This window comes from Mus pahari, chromosome 14 (genome assembly GCF_900095145.1).
Source record: "Mus pahari chromosome 14, PAHARI_EIJ_v1.1, whole genome shotgun sequence".
In the NCBI taxonomy this organism is placed as follows: domain Eukaryota; kingdom Metazoa; phylum Chordata; class Mammalia; order Rodentia; family Muridae; genus Mus; species Mus pahari.
The window spans coordinates 23,283,719-23,302,206 of record NC_034603.1 but is presented as its reverse complement, the minus strand read 5'-3'; the positions used below and the strand labels follow the sequence as shown (position 1 = coordinate 23,302,206).

The 18,488-nt window shown below is 45.5% G+C and overlaps 1 protein-coding gene across 1 annotated transcript in view; it reads left to right on the top strand.

The window, feature by feature from the left end:
- Positions 1-18,488, top strand: part of Fat2 (FAT atypical cadherin 2) — a 91,879-nt gene that overhangs the window by 51,108 nt on the left and 22,283 nt on the right. Inside the window, exons 9-14 of the mRNA XM_021213675.2 lie at positions 648-858; positions 3,244-7,302; positions 9,216-9,412; positions 12,141-12,294; positions 15,235-15,468; positions 17,957-18,340. Coding sequence (XP_021069334.1) covers positions 648-858; positions 3,244-7,302; positions 9,216-9,412; positions 12,141-12,294; positions 15,235-15,468; positions 17,957-18,340 — 5,239 coding nt within the window. The remainder of the gene's footprint in view (positions 1-647; positions 859-3,243; positions 7,303-9,215; positions 9,413-12,140; positions 12,295-15,234; positions 15,469-17,956; positions 18,341-18,488) is intronic.

Below are 18,488 nucleotides of genomic sequence, written 5' to 3'. Positions count from 1 at the left end.
TTCTTCTTCTTCTTCTTCTTCTTCTTCTTCTTCTTCTTCTTCTTCTTCTTCTTCTTCTTCTTCTTCTTCTTCTTCTTTTGTAAGAGTACATTGCAATTGTCTTTAGACACACTAGAAGAGGCCATCAAATCCCATTACATCTAGTTGTGAGCCTCCATGTGGTTGCTGGGAATTGAACTTAGGACCTCTGGAAGAGCAGTCAGTGCTCTTAACAGCTGAGCTCTCCAGCCCACTAGAGTCAGGATTCTTACATGCTAATTTATCATCCTTGGGAAATGTTAACGTACGTCGGAGGATTTGAGACATTTTGCTGCCAAGCAGTCCTTGACTCCATTTAGTTCAGTCTTTCCCAAATCTCCATGACCACAGAACACATGAACAGGTCAGTACCTTGAAGAACTCATAGTCTGAGGCCTGCTGTATTCTGCTTGTTATGCCTCTTTCCTAAAGTGGAGTCACCTGTAGGAATGGCTAAGCCAAACAATTGATAATGAAACATTTACCAAAAATGATAGGTTGGAGAAAGACTTAAAGGAGTCCATAGAAATTGGGCAGCCTGTTCATTAGCAGTCTATCCCTTTCATCTGACTCTGACCCCTACCTCCTTCAATTCTGATTGCTGTATACGCTACTGAACCCTGTGTTAGGTGCGAGACCAAGAGATGCCCATCAAGAGGAACTTCGTGTGGGTGACCATTCACGTGGAGGATGGAAATCTCCACTCACCTCGCTTCACTCAACCTCATTATGAGGCAAATGTTCCTGACACCACCGCCCCTGGCACAGAGCTCCTGCAGGTCCGAGCTGTGGATGCTGACCGAGGAGCCAACGCTGAAGTCCACTATTCCTTCCTAAAAGGTGAGGACCTGGTTGTGAGCTTGAGGAATTAGACAAGGACTGGGATGACAATAAGCAGCAGAGGCATGACTTTACAGATTACTCAAGTACCAGCTCTCTAAGCAGCGACAGATGACCATTCTAGAACATTCCATGTGCCAATGTTATTCAAAACAAATGATAGTATCAAAGATGCTCTCAAGGTATGGGGAAACTTAGGAATAATACAAGTCACCATGAGCATATGGAAAGTGTTTATAGAGTCTGTAAATGTGTTAGGATGTAATGACTTCATGAGTACATGAGTGAGAAGGGATTTTAAAGTCCCTGTCGGTGTTGGCAGCCCGACTCCATGTTTGCAGTCCCACCTTATAAGTATGTAAGCAGAGCTATCAAAAAGCAAGTCAATATCCAGAGACTACCCCATTCGGGAGTCCATCCCATCATCAGCCACCACACCTAGATACTAATGCTCATGCCAACAAGATTCTGCTGAAGGGACCCTGATATTGTGGACTCTTGTGAGGCTATGCCAGTGCCTGGCAAACACAGAAGTGGATGCTCACAGCCAGCTATTGGATGGAACACAGGGTCNCCAATGGAGGAGCTAGAGAAAGTACCCAAGGAGCTGAAGGGGGCTGCAACCCTGTAGGTGGAACAACAATATGAACTAACCAGTACCCCCTGAGTTTGTGTCTCNAGCTGCATATGNAGCAGAAGATGGCCTAATNNGCCNTCATTGGGNAGAGAGGCCCCTTGGTCTTGCAAACTTTATATGACCCAGCACAAGGNAAGGCCTGGGCCAAGTAGTGGGAGTGGGTGGGTAGGGGAGCAGAGGNNGGGGGAGGATATAGGAAACTTTCGGGATAGCATTTGAAATGTAAATAAAGAAAATAATAATAAATAAATAAATAAATAAAAAGAAACTGTATATCTATAGATAGCATATAGTTAGATCTTGGCTTATATGCATCCAGCCTTTCTAAGGATTTTGTTTGGAGTACTTGGTCCATGTAGGTTGAAAACTGTATATTACAGATAAAGACCAGCTTGGGCCATTGTTTCTTGGTTTATAAATCCTTTTTGCCTAATTCTCTTGTTTGCATTTGTGTTTGGGTTATTCCTATGTGTTGGTTATTCCTATGTGTTGAACTTGTTTTATCTTTTCCTACTTTTGTTTTGAGACCACTGTGAGATTTTATATACATCTGATAAGTATTTAAGAATATTTTTGGTGAATTACTTGGACTACTCAGAGTAACCATTTGAGAGTTATTTCTTGTGCCAGGTATTTTTTTTTTCTTGTCAATATTCAGGGGTGTATTATCAGTTCAAGTGTTAAAATATCTATCATCTATCTATCTATCTATCTATCTATCTATCATCTATTTATCTATCTATCTATCTATCTTTCTGTCATCTATACTTTTTATACACACATATCTATTTTGTATGTATTATATATAATTTTAGGTGAATACAAAATAATAAAGTTCCTTGACCTGTGTCAAACAACGTTGGTTTTTTTTTTTCTCTTCTTCTCCTTCTGTCCTAATTTCCATTTCTCCTCATCATTTGGACCTACCTTCATATTTTTTTTATTTTCCCACTTTATATCACCTAGATTCCTCTGATGCCCTTCTCAGCTCTGTGTCCATCATGATCCTTTTCTAACTTTCTCCTGTCTATAGCGACTGCAGATTGTAAACTCAGATTTGAAGATTTGATGAGAGGCACCATAGTAACAGAGGACATGTGCCATTTGTCTTTTGGGATTTGGGTTACTGCACTTCGTAAAATATTCTCTAGTTCCATTCATTTATCTGTAAATTTATGATATTATTTTTATGTACAATTGAATAATGTCTCATTGTATAAATGTGCCACATTTTCATTATCAAACCATCTGTTGAGGGTCATTTAGATTGTCTTCAGTTCTTAACTACTGTGAGTAGGATGCCAATAAATATTGCTGAGCAAGTAAAAAAAAAAAAAAAAAAAAAGCAAGTCAAGGGATGCCTCTGAATGCTCTACCATACAACTGAAGTTCTTCCTACCAAGGGTGCCAGTGAACTTCAGGGTGAAACACGCTCTCCTTGAAAAGTGTAAACCCCATTTCTTGGCTTCAAAGGCCTATGGATGACAGCTTTGGTTTGTAGTTCAAGTTGCGTCCTAAAGATTGTCTAATGCCTGACACTTCTATTTAGGCAGCAACTAGGTAGGGTGACATTCAGAACTGTGTAGCATGCATTTGCTTTACACATGATATACTAAATCCTGGGGGACTTTGGTGCAGATTATATCCTGTCCCTTCTTGGTGCCGTGGCCTCTTGACTGACCTAAGAAGCCTGGCTGGTGTCTCTTGAGGGTGTGGCAAACTTCAGTTTGTCCTGTTCTCTGTTTCAGGGAACAGTGAAGGTTTCTTCAACATTGACTCCCTCCTGGGCATCATCACAGTAGTCCAGAGGCTTGATCACGTCCATCTCAATAGGCACGCATTAACCGTGAAGGCAGAAGACCAAGGCTCCCCACAGCGGCATGACCTGGCTATGGTGATCGTTCATGTCCACCCCTCCGACAGCAGTGCTCCCATTTTTTCAAAAGATGAGTATTTCATAGAGATTCCAGAATCGGTCCCCATTGGCTCCCCGATCCTCCTCATCTCTGCTGCCAGCTCCTCGGAAGTCACCTATGAGTTAAGAGAGGGGAACAAGAACAGTGTATTCTCCATGAACTCCTATTCTGGCCTCATCTCCACTCAGAAACGCTTAGACCATGAGAAAGTCTCATCATACCAACTGAAAATCCGCGGCAGCAACATGGCTGGCGTGTTCACAGAGGTGGTGGCACTCGTCTACATCATCGATGAGAATGACAACGCTCCTGCATTTCTAAAGTCAACTTTCATGGGACACATCAGTGAGGCAGCTCCTCCACACAGCCTGATCCTGAGTGAAGACAACAGCCCCTTAGTGATCCGCGCCTCAGACAGTGACCAGGAAGCTAATTCCTTGTTGGTCTATAAAATCTTGGAACCAGAGGCCTTAAAGTTTTTCAAAATTGACCCCAGTATGGGAACTCTAACTATCACATCAGAGCTGGATTATGAGACTACACCCTTGTTCCAGTTCAACATCTATGTCCACGACCAAGGGACACCCATCTTATTTGCACCCAGATCTGCTAGGGTTATCATCCATGTCCGAGATGTGAATGACTCTCCTCCCAGGTTCTCAGAGCAGATATACGAAGTGGCGGTGGTGGAACCCATCCACCCTGGCATGGAGCTCCTCACAGTGCAGGCTGAGGACAATGACTCAAAAGTCACCTATAGCATCAAAACTAGCAACACTGATGAAGCTGTTACCATTCATCCCATCACGGGCCAAATATCTGTGGTTAATCCTGCTGCTCTGAAGCTTTTTCCGAAGCTCATTGTTAGGGCTTTTGATGGTCTGTATCAAGATACTGCAGTGGTAAAAATATCTTTGACCCAAGCCCTTGATAAAAGCTTACAGTTTGATCAGGATATCTACAGGGCAAGAGTGATGGAGAATACACCACACAGAAAGGTGCTGGTAATTCTTGGTGTCCATGGAAACCATTTGAATGACACCCTTTCCTACTTCCTCTTGAATGGCACAGACTTATTTCACATGGTCAAGTCAGCAGGTGTGCTGCAAACCAGAGGAGTGACATTTGATCGGGAGCAGCAGGATACTCATGAAGTGGCAGTGGAAGTGAGGGATAACCGGGTCCCTCAGCGGGTGGCTCAGGCTCTTGTCAGGGTCTCTGTTGAAGATGCCAATGACAACATCCCTGAGTTTCAGCATCTGCCCTATTATACAGTCATCCAAGATGGCACCGAACCCGGGGATGTCCTCTTTCAGGTATCCGCCACTGATAAGGATTTGGGAGCCAATGGGACTGTCACATATGGGTTTGCAGAAGATTATGCCTATTTCCGGATTGACCCCTATGTCGGGGACATATCACTCAAGAAGCCCTTTGATTATCAAGCTTTGAATAAGTATCATCTCAGAGTCACTGCTCAGGATGCAGGCACCCCACCCCTCCAAACTGAAGTAGAGGTACACGTTACTGTCAGAAATAAATCCAACCCATTGTTTCAGAGTCCATACTACAAAGTGAAAGTCCCTGAAAATATCACACTCTATACCCCAATTCTCCACACACAGGCCCGGAGTCCAGAGGGCCTGAGGCTCATCTATAACATTGTAGAGGAAGAGCCTTTGATGTTGTTTACTACCGACTTTAAAACCGGTGTCCTTACGGTGACAGGACCTCTGGACTATGAGTCTAAGAACAAACATGTGTTCACAGTGAGAGCCACAGACACGGCTCTGGGGTCCTTTTCTGAAGCCACAGTGGAAGTCTTAGTTGAGGACATCAATGATAACCCTCCCACTTTTTCCCAGTTGGTATATTCTACTTCAGTTTCTGAGGGCTCCCCTGCTCAGACTCCTGTAATCCAACTGTTGGCTTCTGATCAAGACTCAGGACAGAACCAAGATGTCTCCTATCAGATTGTAGAGGATGGCTCCAATGTTTCTAAGTTCTTCCGGATCAATGGGAGCACGGGGGAGATGTTCACCATCCAAGAGCTGGACTATGAGGCTCACCAACACTTTCGCGTGAAGGTCAGGGCCACAGATAGAGGAGATCCCCCACTCACTGGTGAAACACTTGTGGTTGTCAATGTGTCGGACATCAATGACAACCCCCCAGAGTTCAGAGAACCTCAGTACGAAGCCAATGTCAGTGAGCTAGCAACCTGTGGCCACCTAGTTCTAAAAGTTCAAGCTCTTGACCCCGATATTGGGGACACCTCCCGCCTGGAGTACCTGATTCTTTCTGGCAATCAGGACCGACATTTCTCCATCAATAGCACGTCGGGAGTCATTTCAATGTTCAACCTTTGCAAAAAGCAGCTGGATTCATCTTACAACTTGAGGGTAGGTGCTTCCGATGGGGTCTTCCAAGCAACGGTGCCAGTATATATCAACACTACCAATGCCAACAAGTACAGCCCGGAGTTCCAGCAAAATGTCTATGAAGCCGAATTAGCTGAGAACGCAAAAGTGGGGACAAAGGTGATTGAGTTGCTAGCCATAGACAAAGACAGCGGTCCCTATGGTACAGTGGACTACACCATCATCAATAAACTAGCTGGGGAAAGGTTTTTTATAAATCCCAGTGGTCAGATCAGCACCCTGCAGAAACTGGACCGGGAAAATTCAACAGAAAGGGTGATTGCTATTAAGGTCATGGCAAGGGATGGAGGAGGGAAAGTGGCCTTCTGCACTGTGAAGATCATTCTCACCGATGAAAATGATAATGCCCCACAGTTCAAAGCATCAGGGTACACTGTGTCCATCCCATCCAATGTCAGCAGAGACTCCCCCATCATCCAGGTACTGGCTTATGATGCAGACGAAGGTCGGAACGCGGATGTTACCTATTCAGTAGACTCGACCGAGGACCTTGCGGAAGAGATCATTGAAGTCAACCCAACCACCGGAGTGGTCAAGGTGAAGGAGAGCCTGGTGGGACTGGAAAACAAGGCTGTTGACTTCAACATCAAAGCCCAGGATGGTGGTCCTCCTCATTGGGACTCTCTGGTACCAGTACGACTACAGGTGGTTCCTAATGAAATCCCTTTGCCCAAGTTTTCTGAGCCTCTGTATACTTTCTCTGCATCTGAAGACCTTCCAGAAGGTTCTGAAATTGGGTCTGTGAAAGCAGTAGCTGCTCAAGATCCAATCATCTACAGTCTAGTTCAGGGTACCACTCCAGAGAGCAACAGTGATGATGTCTTCTCCTTGGACCAAGACACAGGAGTCCTAAAGGTGAAGAAAGCCATGGACCATGAGTCCACTAAATGGTACCAGATTGACCTGATGGCACATTGCCCTCATGAGGGTACTGACTTGGTATCATTGGTCTCTGTCAACATTCAAGTGGAAGATGTCAATGACAACAGGCCCGTATTTGAGGCTGATCCATATAAGGCTTTCCTCACCGAGAATATGCCGGGAGGGACCACAGTCATTCAGGTGACTGCCAATGACCAGGACACTGGAAGTGATGGGCAGGTGAGCTACAGGCTGTCAGTGGAGCCTGGTAGCAACATCCACCAACTCTTTGCTGTCGACAGTGAGAGCGGCTGGATCACCACACTCCAAGAACTCGACTGTGAGACTCAGCAGACTTACCGTTTCTATGTGGTGGCCTTTGACCATGGACAGACCATCCAGCTGTCTTCTCAGGCCCTGGTTGAGGTGTCCATCACAGATGAGAATGACAATCCCCCTCAGTTTGCTTCTGAAGACTATAGAGGGTCTGTGGTGGAGAACAATGAGCCTGGTGAACTTGTGGCTACCCTGAAGACGTTGGATGCTGATATCTCTGAGCAGAATAGGCAGGTCACCTGCTATATCACAGGTAAGGATGCTTATCATGGATTAGAGGCATTGGGAGATGTTGAGAAAGCCTCGCAGTAGGCACTCTGAGATGTAGGTGACACGTTTAGTCACTTGTTCCCCTAGGGTCCCAGTGGTTCCATTCAGACACTTGGCATGTCTGTTCTCACTCACCTTACAGGGATACTGAGAAAACCCAACTGGGGGAAAACTCCTAAAGTTACCTATAAATGAGGATGTACTTTGCAAAGAGGTAATCATTATTCCTTTAGGCGAGGAGATGGAATCATAGGAGCATGCTATACCTGCTTGTCTTGGTCACTACTCTATTGCTGTGCAGAGACACAAAGACTAAGGCAACTCCTAAAAAAGAAAACATCTAACTGGGAACTTGCTTATAGTTTCAGAGGGTTAGTCCACGATCGTTATGGTGTAAAGCAGACACACAGCACAGGAGCAGTAACTGAGAGCTTTACATTCTGATCTGCAGGTAGCAGGCATAGAGAGATTGGGCCTGGTGTGAATGTTTGAAATCTCAAAGCACACCCCACCCTGTAACACACCACATCCAATAAAGCCATACTTCCTAATCCTTCCCAAACAGTTCCACTTCCCGACTAAACATCCAACTATATGAGCCTTATGAGGCTGTCCTCATTCAAACCACCGCACTACTGTCGGCTGTCTTTTAGGGTACAGAGGTATCCAGCATTTGTGACTCATAAAAATCCTGGCAGCTATCTGTTTTTATGCCTGTCTTTGCATCATGCCCAGAGCAAGTTTGAGGGAGGGCTCCTCACCCAAAGAATATTAGTCACATCGCTCATTGCTATGGCAAAAATACCTGATCGAAGCAACAGGAGTAAGGCCAGGCTTATCTTGGCTCCTGGCTTACAAAGGGATGTAATCCACTGTGGCAGGAAGACATGACAGCAGAATGGAAGGCATCTGATCACAGCGTATCCAGAGAGACAAATGTTGGATCTCCACTTAAATTATTTTTTTACTCAATCCAGGCACATGGCCCGTGGGCTGGTGCTGCCCGTATTCAGGGTCGGTTTCCCATCCCCACTTAAACCTCTCTGGAAATGCTCTCACAGACACACACAGAGGGGCGTTCCCTGGGTGACTCTAGACTCAGCCAAGATGAAAATGAAGATGAACCTTCACATGGAGTGACTTTTCTTCTCGTCCCCAGTATTATGTTCCCCACCCTGTTCCATAAACATGACTTGTTCTGCCAGTACAGCTGCTGAGGGGCACATTGATGAGCCCGAAGTTCCAAACAAGAACCTCTGATTCCCTGAGACAGACAGGGTCAGAACCACTTGAAATCGTCAGAAAAAATGATGGTTATAGTATTGTGCTACCAGACACTTGACAACACCAGTCTTAAAATCCTGAGAATAATGGAAGGTGACAGTCAGTTCTTATAAGAACAGAATCATGGGGAAATCTTAGCATCTGAGGGAGACTTCACCTTTCCACACCCTTGTTGGGAGATGATCACACACCGTTCGCTTAGTGTATGCCTTTAGTTGTGTATTAAACCCTGGAGTTAATATTGTTGAACCCTTCTCCTGCTCTGCTGAAGTGTCACAGCAGAGCCTAGACTTTTCTCATATATATCTAGAATTTGCTTCTATCTAGAATTTCTGACTTCCCTCAAGGCCTTCTCAATCACAAGAAATAGGAGTCTCGTTCCTCCTACCAGCCATGTGTGTACTTCTTATAGTAATCGTCTCACTTGAAAGTTGGGAAAGGCTTCTTAACTTTGCAAAAATAGACTCAATATAGAATTGTGGGTCCCTAGTTCAGGGATGAAAATTCAGCCTTCCCCAGTAATCCTAAAAGACAAGGGGTGCAGCCACCCAGGACGCAGAGCCCAGTTCATTCCTGTTCTTGGTTCCTGATAGCTGCACCCCTCCTTTTTAGAGGGAGACCCCCTGGGTCAGTTTAGCATCAGTCAAGTTGGGGACGAATGGAGGATCACCTCAAGGAAGACTCTGGACCGTGAGCACATCGCCAAGTATCTACTCAGAATCACGGCGTCAGATGGCAAGTTCCAGGCTTCGGTCCCTGTGGAGGTCTTCGTCCTGGACATCAATGATAACAGCCCACAGTGCTCACAGGTGAGCCCTCAGAGTACTGTCTTGGGGAACGGAGGCATGGAGGATTGGGAGAAGGTCTGTATTCTACTGAATAGAGACAAACCCTCATTGGCCATTACTGTCCACCTTTCTTGGCATCTTCTGAAAAGACCTTAGATTGGTGCCCATAAATAGGAACCATTCTGGTCAACTCCTTGCTCCCAGGCAAATTCTTCAGGAACCATAGTATATACCAGTCTCTTTGCACATCATACAAAGGCCACATCTCTGCAACACAGACCCAGAGGTATCCTGTTGCCAAGCCTGACAACCTAAGTTTAATCCCCAGGACACACATGGTGCAAGAAGAGGTCCAACTCTTGAAAGTTGTCCTCTGACATAATCTATGGAACACACATGAACACACACGTATGCACACACAAATGCAATAAAATAGCCAGAGACGTTTCCCTTTAAATTTATTTTTAAAAACAATAGCTGATTTTTAACATTTGGAAGAATTTCCATTCTTCCAAATTTTGCTTTTTAAAAAAAAAACAACCCTTAAACTGGCCAGATGTGGTGGCACATGCCTTTAATCCCAGTACTTGGGAGGCAGAGGCAAGCAAATCTCTGAGAGTTCGAGGCAAGCCTTGTGTACAGAGTGAGTTCCAGGACAGCCAAGGCACAGAGAGACTTTGCCTCAAAAACAACCACAACAAAAACAAACAAAAGAAAAAAACTTTAAATTACAAACATTTTAATTTTATAACATATCAACTTAGAACAATTCATGTCTACTGAAAAATCTAGTCAGCCATGGTAGACACATCAATGCATACTTGTACATACAGATACACATCTGCCCAGAGGGTCAGCTACAACCCCTTCACATAGACACAAATACCTGCAAAAAATGTGTGTGTGTACCCATAAGCACATACCTACACAGCTGCCACATTTGCTCACTGCATCTGCCAATATGCACATATGTATCTCATGCAACTGTACTCACGTATGTTCTTGCATATGTGCACACGTTAACTTACCTACATATACAAGTGCACATATGGCACCATGCAGCACACATGAATGTGTACACCCTGTCACTTTTCTCTCATCCCTCCCTTCTGTCACATCGAACACAGCAGAAGAGAGTCTGGGACATTTGTAAGCGTGGAGTCCAGAATGGGCACATTTTTAAGTGATCTTCAAAAGACTTTTTTTTTTCCCTGGGGGAGAAATGTGGCCATCTCTTTTCTCTTTCCCACTTGATCATGCTCACTGCTTCCCTCTTCTCTCATGTTAGGAGAAGCCAGGATCAGGTCAGTGTAGCCTTCCCCAAGATGGCTCATAGCATCATCAAAGCCAGGGAAGAGAGATCTGAGGTCCAGAACCACACAGTCCAGTTGGGCATGACGTGTCCACCCAGAGAATGCTCAGAGTCTATGGTTGCCTGTACTGCAATATCAAAGGGACACCAAGTTCTCAGAGGCTCCAACTGTTTTCCAGTACCCAGCCCCAGGTTGCCCTGCAGGGGAGGGAGGGAAGGGCAAGGCAGGTGGTAGAGCCACTGAAGTCTGGCACTGCCTTAAAGGCCAGTGGTCTGTCCTGGAAATATGAGCAGGGAGGTGACCCTGGAAGCCTGGCCTTACAACAGAGGCAGAGATGGGGCTTGACAGGGCTTGGCCTGAGACTGCATCATCCGATGCTCCCTTCCAATGACCCCCTCCATGTGGACTATGATGGGTCCTCCCAGCCCTGGACATTAACTTCTTAATAGTGGCTGTTTGTAGGCCACATTCTGACTTATTCTCTGTCATTCCTCTTCTGACTTGTTGCTGTTGTTTGTTTTGTGTGTGTGTGTGTGTGTGTGTGTGTGTGTGTGTGTGTGTGTGTGCCAGAGATCAACAGTATCTGGTGTCTTTCCTCAATCACTTTCCCACCTTTATTTTTATTTTTGGAGCCAGGGCTGCTTAGTAAGCATGAAGCTCATTGATTACCTCCTTACTCATATCCCCAGGACAGACCACTGACCTCAGTGACCTTGAGGAATCCACCTGCCTCCGACCCCCATCCCCAGTGCTAAGGTTATAGGAGCACCCCCTCCCTTCATTTTATGTGGGGTCTGGGGATCCAAATGCAGATCCTCATGCTTTTACCCTCTGAGCCGTCTCTTCAGCTCTCTCCTCTAGCTTTAAAAATAATTATCTTGTTCCTTATTATCATGTTGTGTGTATGATGTGATGGGAGTTGGGAGGGTGTTCACTTGGGGGGAGGGTCACAAGACAACATGGTGGAGTCGGTTTTTTTTCTTTCACCTTTCTATGGGTCCCAGGGATAAAACTCGGATTGTAGGATTATATGACAAGCATATTTCCCCCTCTGAGCCACCTCATTAGGCCTCTGGTTTTTTATCTTAATTTTCCTTACATGTCTCTTTAAAACAAGCAAACAAACAAATAAACAAACAAACCAGAAAGTAATGTAACCCAGGCTGACCTTAAATTTACTATGAAGCCAAAATGAATGAACCTGAGCATGGGATCCAGAATACTAAATACTGGGATTACCCAATGAGCCACCCCGGGTGGTCTCTCATCTTACCCCATCTCCTTCCCCCTCTTTGCTTCTGTCTCTGCCTCCCCTTCTCTGTATGTTTTCACTTGAGTCACTTCTTGCCCTCCCCCCTCCTCCACCCCCTCACCCCCCCACATCTGGATCTAAGCACTCTGCCTCAGATTCCCTCTGTTTATCTTTCTGTCTTCAGCTTCTCTACACTGGCAAGGTCCGTGAGGACGTCACCCCCGGACACTTTATCTTGAAAGTTTCTGCCATAGATGTGGACATGGACTCCAATGCTCAGATCACATACTCTCTGCACGGACCCGGGGCCCAGGAATTCAAGCTGGACCCTCACACAGGTAAATCTCTGACTTGTGGAATGAAGCCAAGAACATGTGCTCATGCTGTGGTGGGCTCTTCCTTGAAACAGGAATTCACTCACCCACCTGACTACCCATTAGTAGATACCAGTAGCTGGGGGGTGTAAGAAAAGGATGGATGAGTTCAGACCCAGTTTTTTATAATCCAAAAGGAAAGGTGACTGCTGGGTCAGTGGCTGGCAGTGTGCTGAGTTCGGAACAATGAAAGGTTCACACCTGTACTCTCACTGAGGAGGATCGAGAGTTTTAGGGCCAGCCTGAGTTACATAGTAAGTTCAAGACTAACCGGGGCTATAATATGAGATCTGTCCCCAAACAAACAAACAAACATAGGAGAAGAGGAGGAGGGGAGAGGGGAGACAGTAATGTTGACAGAAGTTGACTTAGGCTTAGGAGCCAGGTTAAATAAAGCCTCTTTGAGGAAATGCCATTTTGTGTGGGCTTGAGCTCACATAGGAGTTAGGCAAGTGTACCGGGAAGGCAGAGAAGGACAAAGAAGGTAGAGAGAGAATGTCCTCAAGAGTCATATCTGGGGAAGAGGACACTTGACTGAGTATAGAGTAGAGAGAGAGAGGACAGAAGATGATGCCCTGAAGACAGACAGATGGACTGATGCCCTTTTGAGCCAATGGAGGGTTCAGACTAGTAAGGGCCAAAATTGATGCAATCTCAAGTTTTGCACATGGCAAACTGGGTTACTGGTGCCCAAGACTTCTGTAAACACCGCAAGCAGTAAAGCTCCTGGAAGCCTGACCCAGGCTAAGGAAGAACTTAGTAGATGGGACAAGTTGTCATAAGACCAGCAAGGGACCAAAGATAGACAGGAAATGGAAGGAAACCCCCACAGGGGAAACCCTAATAGCTATGCCAGGGCTGAACTGTGGAGGACTGTTGGACAGAGAGGTAGGGACGAGCAATACCTCCAGGTAAGACCCTGTCCTGCAGCTTGCTATGGGTAGCAGGTGGCCGAAGCCAGCCAGGCACAGGGACCAGCTGCCAACCCTTGGCTTGCATCTATAGCTCCAAAGATGACTCAGAGATTCCTGAGCAGGGAGGGAGAGGTGGCAGTGACAGCCATGTCCCAGGAAGCTGCCTGGGTGGATCCCAGACCATATTGTCCTTCCTGACCCCAGAGCGGCATGTTGAGTGACTTGGGAAGCTCGCCTTCTCTCTGCTACTGTTTGCTCAGCTGCAGGACTTCCCATGAGGACTTAAAAGAAAAACAAACCGGGCATTTTTTTTCCAGAATATGAAAACGATGCACGCTCGGTATACAAATCTAAAAACACCACAGGTATGCATCCAGCTGGAGTCAGAAAGCCAATGCAATAATCCCTCACCAAAGCCTACTCAGGGTGTAGCCAACCGCCTCGCCTTCCCGTGGACCTCCAAACTCTCTCTGTAATTGTAATTTGCTGTCTTCCCATAGTGACTGCTTGCAGGTGTTTGCAAGGAAGAACCTAAAGTTGTTTTTAGTGCTTTCTTAGTTTCATTTCTCTGGCTGTGATAAAGCACCCTAATGCAAAGAAAATGAGGGAAGGAACGGTTTATTATTTCAGCTCACGATTCCATACTATCTAGTCCATCACTGTCCATCACTGGGATGTCAAGGCAGGAACTTCAAACAGCCAGTCACAGTACATCTACAGTCAAGAGCAGAGAGAGATGAATGCATACATGCTCATTTGTGCTCAACTGGCCTTCTCCCACTCTCTTACATAGTTCAGGAGCCCCTGCCTAGGGAATGGTGCCTCCTATAGTAGGCTGTGTCTCCCCACAGTTAATTTAAGAAAATCCCCAACAGACATGACCCTAGGTAAACATTGTGTGGATAGCCCCTCATTAGGACTCTTTTCTCAGGTGATTCCAGTTTGTGTCCAACTGAAAACTAAAACTAACCATCACATGTTACTTTACTATACGACTAAACCATATTAATCGATTTCTATCTGAAAAGCATATAGGGTGACTTAAGTATGCCACTATTATAAACAATACCTCAGAGACTATCTTTATACATATGGGCTTTTTTTTTTTTTTTTGAGACAGTTTCTCAAAAAAGCTATGACTGTCCTGGAACTAGTATATAGATGAGGCTGACTTTTAACTCACAGAGATATACCTGTCTCTCTCTCCCTAGTTACTAGGATTAAAGGCATGTCGGACCACATCCACATATACATTATGTATTTTTATCATTGGGTTAATTATTCTGTGGGATATATATGTGTATATATACATATATATTTACACATATATAAATTATATATAAATATATAATAAAATTATATGTTTTATTTTATATATATATATATATATATATATATATATATATATAGTTTCTGCCATATATGTGGACATGGACAGTAATGCTCAGATCACATACTCTCTGAATGTGTGTGTGTGTATGTGTGTGTATATATATATATATATATATATATATATATATATATTCACCTGATTTTAAAAGTTGCCTAATTGGTCTTTAAAAATCAGTCTATTTAGGCCGGGCGTGGTGGCGCACGCCTTTAATCCCAGCACTCGGGAGGCAGAGGCAGGCGGATTTCTGAGTTCGAGGCCAGCCTGGTCTACCAAGTGAGTTCCAGGACAGCCAAGGCTATACAGAGAAACCTTGTCTCGAAAAACCAAAAAAAAAAAAAAAAAAAAAAAAAAAAATCAGTCTATTTGTATCCTATTAATGGTGACTTTAGATTGGTGACGATGGAGTGTTGTGGGAGAATTAGGAAGCCAGGTGGGTGCTAGATGATGCAGCTGGGCTTCTTCCCTGACAGCTTGTGCACAGACCAGTCTTTCTGCTGCGATAGAACCTGAGGCTAGGACTGTCACCATCACTGTAGCTCTCTAGAGGGCACACGTGTCCTCTCAAGGCAGATCAACCTCTGTCATTTCTCCTGGCAGGGGAGCTGACCACACTCACAGTCCTGGACCGGGAAAAGAAGGATGTATACAACCTTGTTGCTAAGGCGACAGATGGAGGGGGCCAGTCATGCCAGGCAGAGGTGACTCTCCACATTGAGGATGTGAATGACAACGCCCCGAGGTTCTTCCCAAGTCACTGTGCTGTGGCTGTCTTCGACAACACCACAGTTAAGACTCCCGTGGCTGTGGTCTTTGCCCGGGACCCTGACCAGGGTGAGTATGTGAAGGACTGCTGGCCACCTATGCTGCTGAGCCATCTCAACATTAGGTCCTGCTAGGGTGAAGAGTTGTCTCTGTGTCCTCTGGGATGGGCTTGGACTAAAACCCCTGTTGAGTCTGTGGATACTCCAGAGTGGACAGCCATACACCTGAGGCTATGACAAGTGTCTTTAGTGGCATCAGAGGCAGGCACAAACCATTCCCCTCTGCCACTTAGACCTGAAGTACCTTTTATGTTGCCCCTGAAGCCTAAACACATTTCTTTCTCAAAGCCATTTTGAAAACAGTTAATCAGAAATCTACAAATGTATCATTCAATTCATTAATTTATATAAGAAAGAAATTTTTGGCTCTAAGTCCATTCTGCTTATTAAAATCCTTTCGGCAAATTTTAGACAGTAAAGTTAAAACAGTTTCAGTAATTTACTTTTATCTTTTTAGGTACTAAGGTTTGAACCCGGTGTGCTAAGCAAGCTGTCTGCCATTGTATCAGTTCATGTTCTTGTTACCATGACAATAAGAGCTTATGGAAGGGACAGTTCATTTTGTCTCATGGGTTGAGAAGGGATAGATCTACCATGGCCGTAGAACATGGGGTGTGGCATGTCACATTGTGTCCACACTCAGGAAGTGGGGCCAGGCTATTAAGCCTTAAGTGACCTACTTTCTCCAGGGAACTCTACCTTCTAAACATTATACAACCTTTCAAATCAGTTTTACAAGCTGAGTATCAAGTGTACGGACACACAAACCCACAGAAACTCTTTTCACATTCAAACCACAACCACTAAGCTATATCCTTAACTGCAGAAGCCTACATTTTTATTTCAATGATACTGTTTTCACTGGTTTTCTTCTGCATGCTATTTGCAAAGTCTTTTAGTCTGGATTCTGTTGGTGCGATGGAATGCCATGGGCTAGGTGACAAGTAAGGAACTGGTGAGGTACTGGTTAGAGGGATTGCCCGTTTGGTAGAGGGCTCGCTGCGAAGCATGAGACTTGAGTTCCATCCCCAACACCCATGTATGAAGGCTGGGCATAGTGCTGTGTGCTTGTAATCCAAATGCCAGACAAGGGAGGGGGCACAGGAAGAACTTTGGGGCTTGCTGGTCAGCTGTCCCAGTAAGCTCTGGATCAATGAGAGACCCTGTCTCAGAGAAACAATATGAATGGCTCCTGAGAAATGACACCTAAGGTTGACCTCAAGCCTCCAGATGCACACGCACATACATGCATGCACACCTGCACGCACAGAAATATGCACACACCAAAAAGAAAGTAGAAGCTTATCTGGCTTTCAGTTATAGAAGTTAGGAAGTTAACGAATGTGGTACCAGCAGTTGGGGAGGGCTTCTAGTTGTATAACAATATAACAGAAGGCATTGTGGGGAGACCAAGGATACCCACAGTATCTTGGGTCTGTCTTTTGCTTCTTGTGAAGCCAACAATGCAATCCCTGGAGTTCCACCTTCATGACCTCATCTCGTGTCAGTGACCTCCAGATATCTCCCACACAGGAGGAACTAGGGGCTGAGTTTTCAAAACACAAACTATGAAGGTCACATTCAAACCACAGCACAGAGCAAATTAGAGCTACTGTGGAGTGCTTGTATCATATTGTACCAATTATAGCACCTGCCATCCTGAAACATAATAATGTGGGTCATTTTCCTAAGTCAAACTTTATCATTGATCATTTGGGAAGGCTAAAACATGTTCTGGAGGTCAAAGTAGCCAGATAACTTAAGATGATGATGATGATGATGATGATGATGATGATGACAATGATGATTATAAAGTAGAGTCATACTCTCCTAGCAATGTAAATGGAATATCTCCTAGATCTTAGCCTGGCATTGCAGGAGGCAAGACTTTTGAAGAAACCCTGTACTCTAGGGAGGGTGAACAGTCAATCTAAAGTGAGAGAAGCTGGGCCTGGGACCCCTGTCACATTTATGTTCATGATGCGGACGCACATGTATGTGTAGATACCAGAAATCAACCTTGGGCATCAGTCCTTGGGTGCCACCCATTTCGTTTTTTGAGACAGGGTCCCTTCGTTGGCATAGAGTTAGCCTAGGGTGGCTTGTCAGGGAGCCCCAGAGACCTGCCAGTCTCTTCCTCCCTGAGCTAAGATTAAGAGTGTACACCACCATGCCTTGCCTTTGGCATGCATTCTGGGGATCAAACTCAGGTCTCCAAGCTAGGGTGACAAGCACTTTGTCAAACAAGTCCCCTATCAGCCCTGTTTTCTTAACCTTTTACTTTGACGTTAATTATAGGTGCCTAGGAAGTTGCCAACTAGTTTGTGACTGAGCCCATCCTCCTTCCCAGGACTTTTTGTGAGTGAGGGCTTGAGAGTGGCTGCCCAAGATATTCTCGCTTTTGACATACCCTGCCTGGGCACAGCAGCTTTTAGGAGCCCCTCCCAAGCCCTGCTGTGAAATGTCCTCAGTGTGACCCTTACCCCTGGACTCTACAGGTGCCAACGCCCAGGTGGCATACTCACTGACGGACTCTGCCGATGGCCAGTTCTCCATCGATGCCACCTCAGGAGTGATCCGCCTGGAGAAGCCTCTGCAGGTCAGCTCAAGCTCGGCTGTGGAGCTCACGGTCCGTGCCTCGGACCTGGGCACCCCAATACCACTGTCCACACTGGGCACTGTTACAGTCTCCGTGGTGGGCCTGGAGGACTACCTTCCCATCTTCCTGAACGCGGAGCACAGCACACAGGTGCCTGAGGATGCTCTAATAGACACGGAGGTGCTACACCTGGCTACCCTCACGCGTCCCGGCTCGGAGAAGACTGGTTACCGCATCACGGGAGGGAATGAGCAGGGGAAGTTCCGACTGGATGCCCGCACAGGTGAGATGGGCTGGGGGCAGCTCAGGCCTTCATTCGTGGCACATACAAGTTTTTCACATACAGGGAGCATCCATCCATACATCCCCCTCTGTGCCCCCACATCCTTTGATTATATATATATATATATATATATATATATATATATATA